Source organism: Canis lupus, chromosome 3 (genome assembly GCF_011100685.1).
Source record: "Canis lupus familiaris isolate Mischka breed German Shepherd chromosome 3, alternate assembly UU_Cfam_GSD_1.0, whole genome shotgun sequence".
Classification (NCBI taxonomy): Eukaryota; Metazoa; Chordata; class Mammalia; order Carnivora; family Canidae; genus Canis; species Canis lupus.
Genome location: NC_049224.1, coordinates 54420269 through 54436030, shown reverse-complemented (window position 1 = coordinate 54436030; position 15762 = coordinate 54420269). Strand labels below are relative to the sequence as shown.

The 15762-nt window shown below is 42.6% G+C and overlaps 1 protein-coding gene across 1 annotated transcript in view; it reads left to right on the top strand.

Moving 5' to 3' along the window:
- Nucleotides 1-6042, top strand: part of SEC11A (SEC11 homolog A, signal peptidase complex subunit) — a 39543-nt gene extending 33501 nt beyond the window's left edge. Inside the window, exons 5-6 of the mRNA NM_001003313.1 lie at nucleotides 5472-5529; nucleotides 5723-6042. Coding sequence (NP_001003313.1) covers nucleotides 5472-5529; nucleotides 5723-5773 — 109 coding nt within the window. The 3' untranslated portion in view covers nucleotides 5774-6042. The remainder of the gene's footprint in view (nucleotides 1-5471; nucleotides 5530-5722) is intronic.
- Nucleotides 6043-15762: the final 9720 nt, after the last annotated feature.

Here is a 15762-nt window from a genome sequence, read left to right as displayed (position 1 = left end):
TCACATGCAATTGAATAGAATGTGTTGGTCATGGTTCTACCAAATCACCTTGTGTCCTTTGAAAAAAGTATGCTTCTTAAAAGGCATCTAAAACTTGAGGTCTACTGCTCCAGAGAGGAAGTAATGGGGTGCAGGAAAAGAGTAGCATATTAGTGATGAGATGATGAATTGGAGTGACAATTTTAAAAATTCGTTTATTTAATTCAAGAAATGTCATTGGGCACCTTCTTGTAAACCTTGCTAGTTTCGGGGTGGAGGGTGAGGGTCCAGAGCAGTATTGATCCTGCTTCCTGAAACCATATTTCTTAGGTAGTTACTGAGTCAGCAACTTAAAGTATTCATCTAAATTAATTTTATCATGTTTATTTCATACTGCTTTATTTCTAGTCTTAAAATCATTGAGGTCAAATGAAATTTAAAAGTTATATTAAGCCTATTTATTTCAGATTTTATCAGGAGAACAGATCAGTGGAGGACAGGAATTGTAAGTTACTGATATGAGGATGTATGGAATTGTTAACTACCTTTTTGTTATTAATAGTATTAACAATAACTCACATTTATCAGGGCTTACTATGTGCCAGAGACTCATTCTAAATTCTTTACAAGTATTACTTCATTTTAACCATGGAACAACCCTAATATTTCCATTCTACAGATGAGGAAACACAGACAGGTTAGGTTCCTTATCTAAGGCCACGCTGATGATGATAAGTGGCTGGCTGACCCCGGAGCCCACCTCTTAACAGCCATCACACCAAAATTATTGGTGTAACACTTCTGAAAGTGGATAGGTTCTGGTTCTTGCTATTTAGAAGCCACATGGGGCTTTTTCCCCTATCAGAACATCTGCTCCTTCTGTAAACACTGGATTCAGAGTGATTCTACTAGAGATCAGGCCACCACACTGAAGCGTTCTCTTTCCACAGATAAGTCAGTGTGAGGTACTAAGTGAAAGCTGCCTCAGTTATAGCATAAGAGATGCTGTTTTGGGGTCAGAGAGATTGGAGCAGAGAAAGCCCCAGTGTGTTTTGTCTCTTTTAAAGCTGTTTGTGTGTATGCCTCCAGTTCAGAGGAACTTCATTTCCTGTGTTGGAGCTAAACATACTTTTTTTTTTCCTTAAGATTTTTATTTATTTTTAAGTAGTTTCTACACCCAACATGGGGCTTGAACTCAAAACCCTGAGATCAAGAGTCACATGCTCCACCAACTGAGCCAGCCAGGCGCCTGAAACATACTGTTATAATACAAACTAGATCATCAGTGCTTCTGAGAAATCACACTCCCATCACCCACAGCTCCTAAGATGCTGCTAATGTGGTTATTCAGACTTGTCAGTCTCCTTGAGTCTTTTTGTTCAAAATCAGACTATACCCAGACCTTTAGAATAGCTTTCGTGTCTTTACACAATAAAAACAAAATTTTTTTCCAGATAGTTGCACACTAAAAAATTTTACACTGAAGCCTAAGGCCCTAAATAAAAACAAGTTAAATAATTTTATTGAAATATCATTCATATATGCTAGGAGATACAATTCACCACTTAGAAGTATACAATTCAGTGGGTTTTATTATATCCACAAGGTTACATAGCCATCAGCACTGTCTAATTTCAGAACATGTCCACACCCCAGAAAGAAAACTCCATTCTCATTTGCAGTCACTCCCCATCCCCTTTTCCCTGCAGCTCCTGGCAACCACTCATCTACTTTCTGTCTCTATGGGTTGCCTGTTCTGGACATTTTATATAAACCGAATCTTACAATATGTAGTCTTAATTTATGTCTGGCTTCTTTCACCTAGCATCATGTTTTCATGTTACAGCATGTAATAAAAACAATTTTAGAAAATGAAACTAATACTGAACCAACTAAGTATTTAATATGGGTGATTCTTTCTCAGTTGAGGAGGTTGAAAACAGAGGAGAAGCTGTAGTGAAAGAAGAGCAGGAGCAAGAGGAGGAAAGGGTGAGAGGCTGGAGGTCGGGAATGGAGAATATCGACAATGGAAAGAGATGTAAAGGAGAAGGAAAAAGCAGAGTAATTGAGCTCTCTGTCGACTGAAACCAGTTTTAAGGATGAGGCTTTTATTATTTATCCTTTTTTTTTTTTTAAGATTTTACTTATTTATTTGACAGAGAAAGCACAAGCCGGGGGAGCAGCAGGGAGAAGCAGGCTCCTCGCTGAGCAGGAAGCCCGACATGGGGGGCTTAATCCCAGGTGCCTGGGATCATGACCTGAGCAAAAGGCAGACACTTACCCCACTGAACCACCCACGCGCCCCTGGGATGAGGCTTTTGAAATGTACCTTTTACTTAACTTGAAACAGATCATTCTGGAGTAGAAACAATGACCCCTTTTTTCAGTTAGAAGCCATGGTCTAGACTCCCAGATAGAGACTCCTTTGACATCTGACAAAATTATTTTCTCCAAATATCAGCAGGTAGTTTTTCCATCTGAGGGTCCTTCCTCACCAGTGCCTCCCAGGGGCATGTATTTCTCCATATTCTACCTTCTAGATGTTAACTTGGCACAGGCTGCTGTCAGAGTTGACTTTGTGGGTGGCATGTTTTACTTCTTTGCAACCTTCTTCTGCTTATTATCAACTCTGCGCTAGCAAAGTCTCTCCAAGCAGAGCAGGAAAGAGTGCACTGATAAGAATTTAAGATAACTGATGGCAGCAACATTATGTACTTGCCTAGCAGCCCTTTCCTGCTCTGTCCATGGAGGGAAGCAATGAGACAAGCAATCAAATCTTTTCTTTGACTTCGGACTGCCTGTCATATTTTTTGCTTACATTACTCCTAAAGACCAAGTTGCTTCCATTTCTCTCATGGTGGGGTGAGGAAAAACCAACCGTAGAGGGAAAAATGTTTCCATGGAGAACTCATAGGCAGGCTGTGTGATCTGGGAGCTAAAGGTTCTCTGAGCATAGAAACTGCGTGGAGGGAACGGCAAAAGTCTCTATGAGAATGGCTGCTGGTTGATCATCAGACCAGAATCAGCAGCCTGATACTGTTTTAGTAGAAATCACAGATGCTTTTATAGCTTTTAGTCTGCATGTTACTGTGAGGCATCTGCCTTCACCTTCTTAAATTAGATGAGTTCATTGAAAGCCATTGTTCTGATGAAGATCTTATGAGACAGCAGTTATAACCGTTACTGCATTACAAAGGAAAAATACATATTAAAAACACAGAAAACCGGGGCAGCCCCGGTAGCCCAGCGGTTTAACGCCGCCTTCGGCCTAGGGCGTGGTCCTGGAGACCCGGGATCGAGTCCATAGTCTGGCTCCCTGCATGGAGCCTGCTTCTCCCTCTGCCTGTGTCTCTGCCTCTCTCTCTCGGTGTGTCTCTCATGAATAAACAAAATCTTAAAAAAAAAAAAAATTACATACACAGAAAACCTTTGTGTACCCTCCTAGAGCTTAGCTATGCCATTTTGCAGGGACTGTTACTTTTCAGCTCTTAGAGGTTCCAGGGGTTTAAACTAAAACATGGGCCTTAGGAGGGGATATTATTCGCCACCACATGCCTATTCCAGGCATCTCACTAGCTAGAGCTGAGCTTCTGGTGCTGTAGTGTGCAGAAGCATTATTTGGGTCCCACTTCCACAGATCCTCTGACTCAGTAAATCTGGGGAAGACACAGCAGTCTGCATTTTTAACAGGCTATCCAAGTGATTCTGACAAAGGAGGCTTGGTTTTAGGAAACATCAACTTACAGAATGGAAGTTTGAAGATGAGGAGAGAGAGGGGTCCAGTAATGCCACCAGAAGGGAGAGGGGCAGGATGGGGTGAGGACAGGAGACAGGAAATAAGAGAAGTTCTTCAAAGGAAGGAAGTACACCAAAGACAAAATTTCTGTTTTTCAAGCTTGCCTGAGGCTTCGATGGTGGGGGTGTTATGTGGGAGGTGATTTCTGTTTGTTCACCTTTGGCACGTTGCACAGGTTGAAGATGCCCTGAATAGAAACATCTGGGCTATTTTAAAGTATGCAAAGTTCAGTCTCCACCTTAGCCCAACCTCCGTTCTCCAGGACAAACTCTAGGTCAGTATCATTGGGCCTGGCCTGCTCTAGAGTCAGCAGTAAAAGAGGAGGAGAAAGAACAAAGTTGTGAGTTTGCTAACTACCATTTCCTCCCACAGTGACGGGACCCGGCTAACCTTTCCTTTCACCCCTGAATTCTTAGGAGGTTGAGGAGTATTTTCTCTTGAGGGAAGAAGCAAAGTCCTGGGGCAAATGAGATCTCCAAGGGAAAGGAAAAGAAAGAGGTCTGGACATTCAGACATTCACTCAGGCAGTGTTTACTAGATGCCTACCTACTGTGTATTGCCTTGACAATACAGTGGAGAACGAGACTGGCATCATCTTTGCCCTTATACACCTTAGAGTCAAGTAGGAGAGACAGACACATACAGCTAGTTGTGCAACTAATTATGTAATTTTAAAATGTGCCCAAGGCTCCACAGGAAATATATCAGGTCTATGAGAGTATTTAACAGGTGGTTTTATTAGTTTAAGGGGATAAATTTTAGGGCAGCCCCGGTGGCTCAGCAGCTTAGCGCCGCCTTCGGCTTGGGGTGTGATCCTGGAGACCTGGGATCAAGTCCCACGTTGGCGCTCCCTGCATGTATGGAGTCTGCTTGTCCCTCTGCCTGTGTCTCTGCCTCTCTGTCTCTCTCTGTCTGTCATGAATAAATAAATAAAACCTTTTAAAAGGGGGGGGGGGTAAATTTTAGGGGCAAGGAGAAAGGAAGAGCTAGTGAAAAAACGCAAAGGGATAGCAGCCAAGAGGTGTAGGTGGAGAAATAGATTTGTTGTGTGTTGAAGAAACCAAAGAGGAAGGGATTTCAAGGGAAGTTTGTAGTCCTCAAAGTCAAATTCTGCAGAGATGAAAAGGAAGACGGGAGGTGAGCCTAGTCTACTGCATAAAGCAATTTAAACTGTTCTGGAAGAGTTTTTGGGATTAGGAGCACAAGCTAGATTACAAGTGGTTAACAAATGAGAGGGTGGTGAAATCTTAAGTACTGTAACGAGCTGTTACACTCACTTTTTGGACACTTAACATGAAGTACCTTGTAATGATGTGGCCTTGTTTGCCTTGTTGCCCCAGCCAGGCTGACCGCTCCGGGAAGGTTATGACAACAAACCCCGCCCCTAGCACTGAGTCCACAATTTAGAGTCCCCCACCTGGAAGCCCGAGAGACCTTGGGTCCAGTCCTGGTTCTCCTGCACCGCAGCCACACACCTCAGGCAGAGGCCTCTGTTTCCTCATCTGTAAAATGGTGCTTTTCCTAACTTCCCTGTCACATGACTTGTTGAAAGGATCCAATGGGACAGTCTGTACAAATGGACTCTGTGAACTGAACATGAGTTTTTCTGTGGAAGATACCGAGAACATTCGGTAAATGAGACCGGATACCGAGGAAGTTCTGTGATGACCAGTTTTCTGTTTGCTCATTTGTTTAGATTTGTTCCTTATATTGGAATTGTGACGATCCTCATGAATGACTATCCGAAATTTAAGGTAAGAGCCTCTATGATACATTTCCTTAAACATGTCTTCTTCGGCTTACGTCTGGAAGCTATTAAATGGATTACAGACTAATTGTATGGTTTAGTGATTTGTCATGGTCACAAAGGCCAGCTCATGACCAAACTCTGAGGATGTGGAGACTTCTAAAAGCTTCCCTGACTTGTGTTCTGTGTTTATCTTCTAGTATGCCGTCCTCTTCTTGCTGGGTTTATTCGTGCTGGTCCATCGTGAGTAAGAAGTCTACCTTGCTGTTCCTGGAAGATGCCGTACTTTTCGTTCCTGACTGTTTGGAGTAGATATTGGTCTATGATTGGTGGAGTGCAGAACGTACATGTTGGCGCTTCTTGGTAGCAATGGTTTGCATTAGTTTCTGTTTCCACGCCAGGGTCTGTGTGGGCGGGTGCACCAAGATGCGCACCGAGGGGACTCTCAATCACAGGATTTCATATGTTGTCATTGTCACACTTTCACATTTTTGTACATCAGTGAATTTTTTATATTAAAAGGTTGAGCCAAAGCCCCCAGTGTTTGTATTTTGAAGCCAAGCTTCACTTCTAAAGTGCCTACAGAGTTCTGTAAATGAAAATGCAGCTCTGCACGAGTTTGAAACCGTCATTCCTCTTTATAAAATGGGAATGGCATATGCTGAGGTGGTCGTAAGTCTTAACTTTTCAAATTTTAAATAAAAGACTTTGCATATTGAACCCCTTATCCCTGACTTGTGTTTGTCGGGAAAGCTTTGCCTTCCTCTGCTGGCTCTTAGCACCCTTTGGGGAGATAAAAGGCTTTAATGTGAGCCATCCTTCAGCTAAGAAGGTTGTCCTAACACTAACAAGTGGTGTTTGTTTGTTTGTTTGTTTTTGTAGAGCAAAAGTAGCCATTGGCATTCATAGGAAATCTCTTAGCCATAAAATTGATTCTTCATTAGGGTGTGACTCAGATGTGTAGAAACGAGTTAGTGTTGCTGAAAGGTTCAGAAAATCTCGCTGTGCTGTAAAGGCTCCATCCTTTTTTGCACCTGAGACACTCTCAGCCCTTTCTACACTGCAGTGTGTTTCAGCATCTGGAGGAAGCAGGAGGAAGGTGCTGGAGGGCTAGGTGCTACTTGTTTTTTAAAAACCCTTATTTGACTGAGGCTGTTCTCTTAAGTGCCTGACTTCACTTTTCTCTCATATAGACTTAAAGAAGGCTTAAAGTAGTGAATGCAGAGCCCAGTTGTGTCTCTCTTCCTCTCATATTGAGGCAGTTAGGAAAATGGCCAGTGTAGGGTAAGCCAGTGTGTTTTAAGTACAGAATATTCTTAATTCTTTTGTTCTCTTCTTGTATTGTGAAATCTGAAAGTAAGCAAATTTTCTGTGTTGGACTAGATGAGCAGTTTCTATTATTTGTTCAGCCGAGGTAGATCAGCTGAGGTGGAGATCAATCCATGCTTTAATGCTAATGGAATCAGCATTAAACAATGGAGACAATTTACAACTAAGAACAGTTAATCTTCTGAAGCTCTCCCTTATAGAGAATAGTGCCATCAAAATCCATTAACTAGGCTTTAGCCTTTAAATTTTGGATCGGGCTCTTAATGATCTCAACTGAGTATGAAAATTGGCACATCAGTGCTAACAAGTGCTTCTTTGAACCTGCCCGGGAGGCTTGTATTATACTTATGTTTCCTCATGAGCCATGGAGAGCATGGAAGCAGTCCCCCATTCGTAAAATGGCAGAAAATTGCTACTCTCTCCATGTTTTCCCTCCTTATCACCTGCAGAGGATGGGGTTAACTGCTTGGCCTAACTGTCCTGGCTCTGTTTTGGTAGCAACCTTTCTAGGACTACTCTGGAGAAGTAGTGTGCTTTGCTGCTCAAGGCTGGGATCCTGGGCTTGTTTGTCATCCTCACTTGCCTGAGTTATACTTGTATCCTCAGCCATCCAGATTTCTCCTCTGTATATACTTACACAGTTAAACCATTAAGTATTTTCCTCATTTGCATATTTTCACACCCCGTTTTGTTTTTTCTCCTTTGCTGGATGCTCTCGTTGGAAGAAACAGCTAAATTTTAGAAGTAATCAAACCATTCAAAAGTATTCAAATTATTCTACTAGTCAAATAAAGATTATTTTGGGAGAGAGGTTTTATGTTGTTAGTTTTTCTATTGTCTGGTTTAGTGCTAAAACCAGACTTAAAGCTGGGCAGCTTTTTACCAGTAAATGTATTTTATTTTATTTTTATTTATTTTATTTTTTTAGTAAATGTGTTTTAAAAGCTCATAGAGAATGCAAGGCATCCCAGAGATGTTCAGTTTGGTGTTTTAATGAAATTGTAAGCTCTTTGAAATTTGGCTGGGCTACTGGGAAGTTGGGATGGCTTGCCCATTGTGAGTGCTGGGGATCAAAGAGTATGAGGATTGATAAAACTTCAAGTAAGAACTTGATCATGGGATTGTCTCTTCTTGGCTGTGACTCCTCCACCATTATCACTCCCAACCAGGAAGTCTCTACAGGTTATTGGCAAATGCCCATCCTCACTCCTAGTTCCTGTCTCTCTGTTCCCTCCGGACATTTCCACTTGATTGTCCTCTCTATAAATTTAAGCTCAGAGCAATTCCTGCAAACTAACCCTCCAGATTTCACCGTTTCTTTGAAGGAGTATTCACCTAGATTCTTTCATATTCCCACCATATGTAGTCAGTCACAAACTCGACATGTACCCCTGTCATTCCATCTCATTGTCATTGTCTGACTCCAGAAACAGTCAGTGGTTCCCTTTGCTTGGGTACTTCTATGTTTCAGCTTCCCTGCAGCGTGCCAGTCTGTGTCTGAGATCATTTCCACTCATTAATCAATTGTAGTACCCCGTTTACTTTAAGAAGCATCTTTTGGGCCATCTTATATTACCTACATGGGAAGTTTGGACTTTGAATTCAACCAACATTAAGCACCCTGTGGTATACTGCTGTATCTTCACTTATATCCCACTTGTCTGGGTCTCACTTTTTGCACAGAGTAACTGTCCATCTTTCAGCGTTTGGAACCTATGCTATTTGTGTAAGTTTGTGGATATGGCCTCAAGTTCCCCCATCAAATGGCAAGCTTCTCCTAGGCAGGGGCCCTGTTTTATAGGCAGTGTACTCTGTTATCCCAGTAGCATCTAACAGCATGTACTAAATGTTCTGTATGATGATGCTTGGAACCAGAAGCAGTTACTTAGGGTATCATTATTCTTTTTTTAAAGATTTTATTTATTTGAAAGAGAGAGAGGGAGGGAGGGAGGGAGAGAGAATGAATTGGGGGGAGGGGCAGAGAGAGAAGGAGAAGCAAACTCCATACTGATCAGGTAGCCTAACACAGGGCTCAATCCCAGGACTCTCAGATCATGACCTGAGCTGAAGTCAAGACACTTAACCAACTGAGCCACCCAGGCGCCCCAGTAACTTCAGTAGAATTATTGTTAAGCTGTTATTCTGAGGCAGAGCATATGAATCATTAAACTCATTTGCCCTTTCCTGGTATTTACTAAGTACATTATCTTGGTCTTGCCAAATTTGAATCTGTAAACTTTTTCTCCCGTGATTTCATTTTAATAGCATGTTCCATTTTTAGAATTTTTTATGTTAATCCTGTTTTCTGGGGTGCCTGGGTGGCTCAGTTGATTAAGCATCTGCCTTTGACTCAAGTCATGATCTCAGGGTCCTGGGATCAAGCCCTGCGTCAGGCTCCATGCTCAACCAGGAGTCTGCTTCTCCCTCTCCCTCTACCCCTCCCTCCACTCATGTTTTCTCTCATTCTATCAAATAAATAAAATCTTTTTTTAAAAAACCTGTTTCTGCCTTTTTATGTGTGTCCTCAGGCTTTTCCTGGATTCTCTTAATGGGAAAAGTATTGGTGTTTGTCTCTTTTCTTAGAGTGTCCCAGGCTTCTCAGAGAACCTAGGCTTAAAATAAAGGTACCTGGGTAGCTCAGTCGGGTAAGCATCTGACTCTTGATTTTGGCTCAGGTTGTGATCTCAGGGTCATGAGATAGAGCCCCACATTGGGCTCTGCACTCAATAAGGAGTCTGTTGGAGATTTTCTCTCTCTCTCTCTCTCTCTCTCTCTCTCTCTCTCTCTCTCTCTCTCCCCCCCTCTCTCTCTCTCATAAATAAATCTTTAAAAGAAGAAAAAGGAATAAAGGCTCTGTGATCCTTAAATGCATTGCTTGGTCATTTGCTTTAGTGTGTTACCAAGTCCATACAGCACCTAAGAACAATGTGTGGGATTATCTCAGCATCTGAGGACACCTTTCTTATAACATTTATCATTTTATTGAGCTTCTAGAATGATCCAGCTGATTGTAGCTGACTCAGTAGATTGTCTACCTTCCTCAAGATGCTCCATCAGTTGGGACAGCCTATTCAGACTGTTTCCTGGCAAGGTATATTTTTGTTACAATTCTCCCTTACTAGAACTAAGTAATATCAGATAGACTTTTAGAAATAAACAACAAATATGACCCTTTGCACACAAGTATTGGTGAACCTGGGTGTAGAAGGAATTCTGTGTAACCAAGAAATATTAAAGACTAGAATATGTAGGAGTTAGGGGAACAAAAAAAAAAAAAAAAGGACAATGCCTTCTAGATGTCATGTAGCATTCCAGATCCTTAGAATTTTTTCCAGCCTCAGCTCTCAACAGAATCCATATTCTTGTACCCTTGACATTGGTCACACTGTACAGACACCTAATCTTCACTTATGCTGGTCACTTTGCCCAGAGTGCCTGCTCACTCCTATACCTGCTGAAAACTTATTCAGCAGATGCTTTTATTGAGCATCTACTCTGTGCCAGATTTTGGGCTAGCCCCTGGGGATACAAAGATACAAGGAACTGCTAGGAACTCAGTGCCTTATCCAGGGCAACATGTAAGTCGTTTTCTTCCACATAGAACCATAAGTGGAGTGATAGATACATAGAGAGCTCGAAAAAAGACTGTTTCTTAATTCTCAGCTAAACTCTTGAGTGTATAGTGCTTCCCACACAGTGTTGCCTGGACTTTGTGTCCTCTTTAACAGTGCCCTCAGAGTGATCTGTCTTATGTGTGTCCCATACCCTGACCAGTTCCTTGAAGGCGGTAAGACAAAGCCAACCTCTGGTTCATCCTTGTGTATCTTCTAGTCCTTTTATAGGGCTTTGCCCATTTTAGATTTATTTATTAATAAATTGTTCCAAAAGGATTTGTTCCAAAAAGGATTTGGAGCAGCTCACAAAGATACATCTAGTACTATATGATAAGATACAAAATAATTGAAGAATCTAAGGTTGAAGTCAGTGTGGGAAGAAAAAAGGATGAAGTCAGAGACGAGGTTAGTGCCCACAAGACACATCAAACAATTCTGCTGTCTGCTGGAGGAGATCCATGGTGTTAATTCTCACCTCCTTAGGCGCTAATGTAAAGAGGGAAACCGTGATTTCTGTGCCATATGGAATGGGCATAAAATGGAATTAACAACAAAAAACGTTATAATGATACCCAAGGACCAAGAAATTTCTCTCCTGGGACCTCACTGCAAGGGCACTGTATGATGTCATGCAATAATCTCTATATTAAGTAGCCTAATGGTCTTCATAGAACTGTTTCAGAGAATGTTCCTTTAGTGTCAAGTATGGTTCATCAGCTTCTGCAGAGAGCCACCTCACAAAACACCAGCTACCCATCTAATCAAGAACCTCCAAGCACCTTTCGTGTAGAACAGTTTCCTTGATCTTTCAAAATTCATTACTTCTTTTTAAGAAACCTAATCTCATACCTCTTCTCCATTCTCACAAACTCTCTCTCAGGTCTATTTTATCCAACCTCCATCTTCACCAGCTAAGAATGTTTTATCTTGCTGTTTCTCAAGTTTGTACTATAAAAACAAGTTATTTCTTTCTCATATACAATTATATTATTATATTGAATGTGACTTTCAAACTATAAATCCCTATTCTACCAATCTTGGGAGTTTCTGGACTGGTACCCACTCTTGATTAAGAATCATTTCTCTGGAACCCTTACTTTAATTGGCCAGTTTATTTAGATTGGTAAGATGTGTTCCAGCTTTACATTAAGGAGTCTAGTTAATAGAATTTGTACTCAGGATTTATGTCAGGCAACTAAGAAAATCACTAGCATGAGGCTTGATCAAAGGGGTCAGCCTGACAACTTAAGTGGAAAAAGACTGCTATAGAACTTGTTTCTGGGAATTGGTCAAAAGGTGAGGTAGATATGCTGGCCTTTTAGTTTATCAAACAACTCACAGTGTAATAGGCATTTTGTTGACTGTTGCGTCAACACCCCAACTTTAGTGACTGTCCAGAGAATCTTTTCTTTCCCCTGTAGTGGGCTTCAGATTTAAAGCAGGCTTCTGCTTTCCCCAGGACCCAGGTAATAATTTTGAGTACTTAGAATTTGTCATGTGCTCCGCTAATTGCTTTTGAAATTATGACATATTTTTATTTTCTCTTTAGTCTTCAAAATAAACTCTATTTTCAGGATCCCTGGGTGGCGCAGCAGTTTGGCGCCTGCCTTTGGCCCAGGGCACAATCCTGGAGACCTGGGATCGAATCCCACATCGGGCTCCCAGTGCATGGAGCCTGCTTCTCCCTCTGCCTGTGTCTCTGCCTCTCTCTCTCTCTCTCTCTCTCTGTGTGTGTGTGACTATCATAAATAAATAAGTTGAAAAAAATTAAAAACAATTAAAAATAAAATAAAATAAAATAAACTCTATTTTCAAAAGAGAAACCAGAAGTTAAGAAATTTGTCCAGGGTCTCCTGGCCCGTGAATGGATGGCACAACCACACCTCGAAGTGTGTTGCTCTTCTCATGTCACAATGTTGGGTGTCAAAACCCAGTCCTTGTATCTTTATGATATCTAATGAGACTCTTTCATTTGACATAAATCCCACAACTGCAGGGTCCTTGGGAATTTTTCAGAGACTCTAGATATTTCTTCTGTGGACTTGCTCAGATTAGCAAATCTGTTAGAAATAGTGAAATTCTCAGGCAGATTTCCAAGCATTTAAACCTCTTTAGAGTTTAAAGAGTATTAATTTCAGTTACTGAATGTCCCCTGAAATACTTGACTATCCCACCCAAATAATTATGAATGCTGGGTCCGGGGCTCATCACTCTCTAAGGCTTTTATAAGTTCCCTGAGCATCTGTGCCATTTAGCTGAGGAACAGCTGCTTAGCTCCCTTACCCACTAGTGGGATTGTCATCACTTTCTTGATAGATGTAGGGATTTTCTCTCTCTCTCTCTTTTTTTTTTTTTTCAAATATTGCCTTAAAAATATTTTGTGTTTTGGCAATTTCAGTTTCTGGTACATTTATTTATTAATGGTGAATGTTCTGGTTTTCTAGCTAACTCTTATGTGTTCCCTCTGACTTTGGGAAATTGCATCCTATATCCCCAACTCTCCTCTTGAAGATTGAGCTATTTCTCTGATTGTCCAGTCCTTTCCCAAACTAAAGAGCAGGACTGAGATATCTCAGGATGTTTCTCTTCATCTCATCCTCCCAGCCCACACAGATGGAGATCTGGGCTCAAAGGTTTGCCAGGAGAGTAATTTTACACCATTCTTTTTTGAGCAGCTCTGCATTTGTTATTCCTTTTCACCAGACGTATGTCTAATTTAAATTTCTGCTTTTGAATTCCTCTGTTGTCCTCTGCACTTTTCATGTGTGTGAAGTCCACTCTGGTTTTCTCCATTTGTGTGGTTTCTCTGCAACTAACTTGCTTTGTACTTGAGTTAACTCACCTATAAAATGGGCATACTACTAGTCTTTACTACATCAAAATAGTGTTGACGATCAAAGGAGCATGCCCTAAGTACTTTTGGAAAAAACAACAAAGATTCAGTTGTGAAAAAATGTTACTTATAATTGATTTCAATTTAATGAAAATAGAGCGAACAGTAACATGTGTCCTTTATTTCAAGCAATCTGTGATTAAAAACCATGGTGCAGCTTAAATGTTTTGTTGCTGTTGGTTATAACAGGGTTTGCCATGTATCTTTTTTGTGGGGGGGGGCATGTATCTTTCACCTCTTAATCATCTTTAGGATTGACTTGTGAATCTTATGTAGATTTCCTGTGGATATCCTTGAGACACCTGAGAAGGGCCCAGTGTAAGCACTGGAGAACTTCCCTGGGGGCCTCCACATGATTCACTGCCAGTCTTCCCAGTGGGATGGAGGCCCTTAGAATTCCCTTGCCATCACAGTACACTTGGGAAACAGGCGGTGGGCAGCTGAGCTCCTCGCTCTAAACTCAGAGCCTGGCACACTCCCTGGGACATCCAGCTTGGACATCCAGCTGCTACCCTGCTTCTTCAAGGTCTTCAGAGGCCCCTCACTTGTTGTGCTAGCCTAACAGATAAAATGATCCCACTGGGGGCTCCTGAGGTCAGTTCTGGAACTATGGTTGGAGCTGTGAATCCAGCCTGTGACAGAGGAGACTTGGCTGGAGTATAAATGAACTGGTCAGAGCAGAACCCAGAGACCCAGGGTACCCTGCAGAAGTGAGGACAAACTCTAAATGCACTGCCTTCTCCCTTTCTCCCCTGAGAAATCTAAACTAACTTGATGTTAACACTTGAGATGGTTGGTAAATTGGGAGTGGGTATGTTTTAGGGAAATAGCATCTGCCCTGCATGATTTTGGGGGCCTGACAGAGTAGTCCAAACAGACCCGAAGTCTGATTCTAGTGTCAGTCTGAGCAAGTGACTCAACCTCTGAGCCTGTTCCCAGTTATAAAATGAGGGTTAAACCTACCAAATAAGGTTTCTTCAAGCATTTAAGTGAAGCAACACTCAATACCAGCTCCTGTGTGTTGCCATTAATTTCTACATCTGTGAGCCAGAGGACAGGGAGACAGGGAGGGGGTCACAAAGGGAACGATTATTATGGGAAGGTGATAAGAGCTATATTTGTACACCATGGCTGAGCAGTGAGAATGCAGAGGTGTAAATGCCAGAGTGGGGGATGAGAAGCTAGGAGACTGGGGGAAAAGCCAGGGCCAGAAATGGAGTGTCCCTCTCCTGTGTGTCATGCACCTAGGAACTCAACATGATAACCAGCCTCTCCTAATTCACCTTCCCTTTTAGAGTGGTGATCCATAGAGTTAGCAGGCCTTGCTGAGCTAGATACATGAAAGGGTAATAATACCAAGTACCATTATTGAGCCAGACTGGGAAGTAGGTTCAGTCACAGCTAAACCATGCAGTGTTTCAGGGAAGAGCCCAGAATCCCAGGGTTGGTCTGCACCCCACTCCTTCATCATTCATTCCTTTGGCACTGTTTCCCCAGCGAGATGGTAAACTCCCTTGAATTATCTTGTTTCCTCTCCTGTGCCTAGCATGGTGCTCCTGAAGGTTGGTGTTTAGTGAACATTTAAGCAAAACATTGAGGCAAAAATAAATGTATTATTCTGGAGCACAGCGTTTTACTCATTAAGTGATGGCAGTGACCCAATAGTTCTTTCCAAAACAAGTCTGGACTTGGGAGGAGGAAAATGCTGGTTGTGAGAGGGCAGTCCTATAGGACTGCTCCTTCCTGCCACAAAATAATTGTGCTAAATGTAAAATTATTACAAATAGGGTAATAGTTATTACTATTTTACAGTTGAAACTGAGGTTCAGGGGAATCGCACAATTTGTATATGAACTCCTGGTCTGGTCCCCAGAAAGCTGCCTCCTGCCCAAGTGGTATACAGCGTTCATTCCTGGGGTTGGGGGTACTCACTATCTCACCATCCATCATTCTGCACTGTCAGCTGGAGCACCTGCTGTGGTTTCTACACCACCTGGGGAGTGCTGGCGGTGAGAAGGCAGAGAGCAGAGTGAACATGGGTCACATTCCCTAAGAGGGAGGGGCTGGCAGGCATTTTTATGGCTCTCCTGGTGCTTGGCACTTTGCGGGGCACTGTAGCGCGAGGGTCCTCAACCCTACTCTTACAGAGGTTCCAAAGCGAAGTAACCACTCGTGGGCCGACAGCCAGTGGGAGCAGCGAGGCGGTCACCGAGGAAACGGGCTTTGCCCGGGGTCAGGGTCCTCGGCCGGAGGGTAGTGGGCGTGGACGCCAACGCCCAGTAGTGGAAGCAGGGCCAAGGCGGGCGCGAGAGCGCAAGCGCGCCGCGCGGGGGGTCCTGCGGGGCGGGGCGTTCTGGGGGCAGGGCTGGGGCTGCTGCGAGCGCGGGGGGCGGGCTCCTCCGGA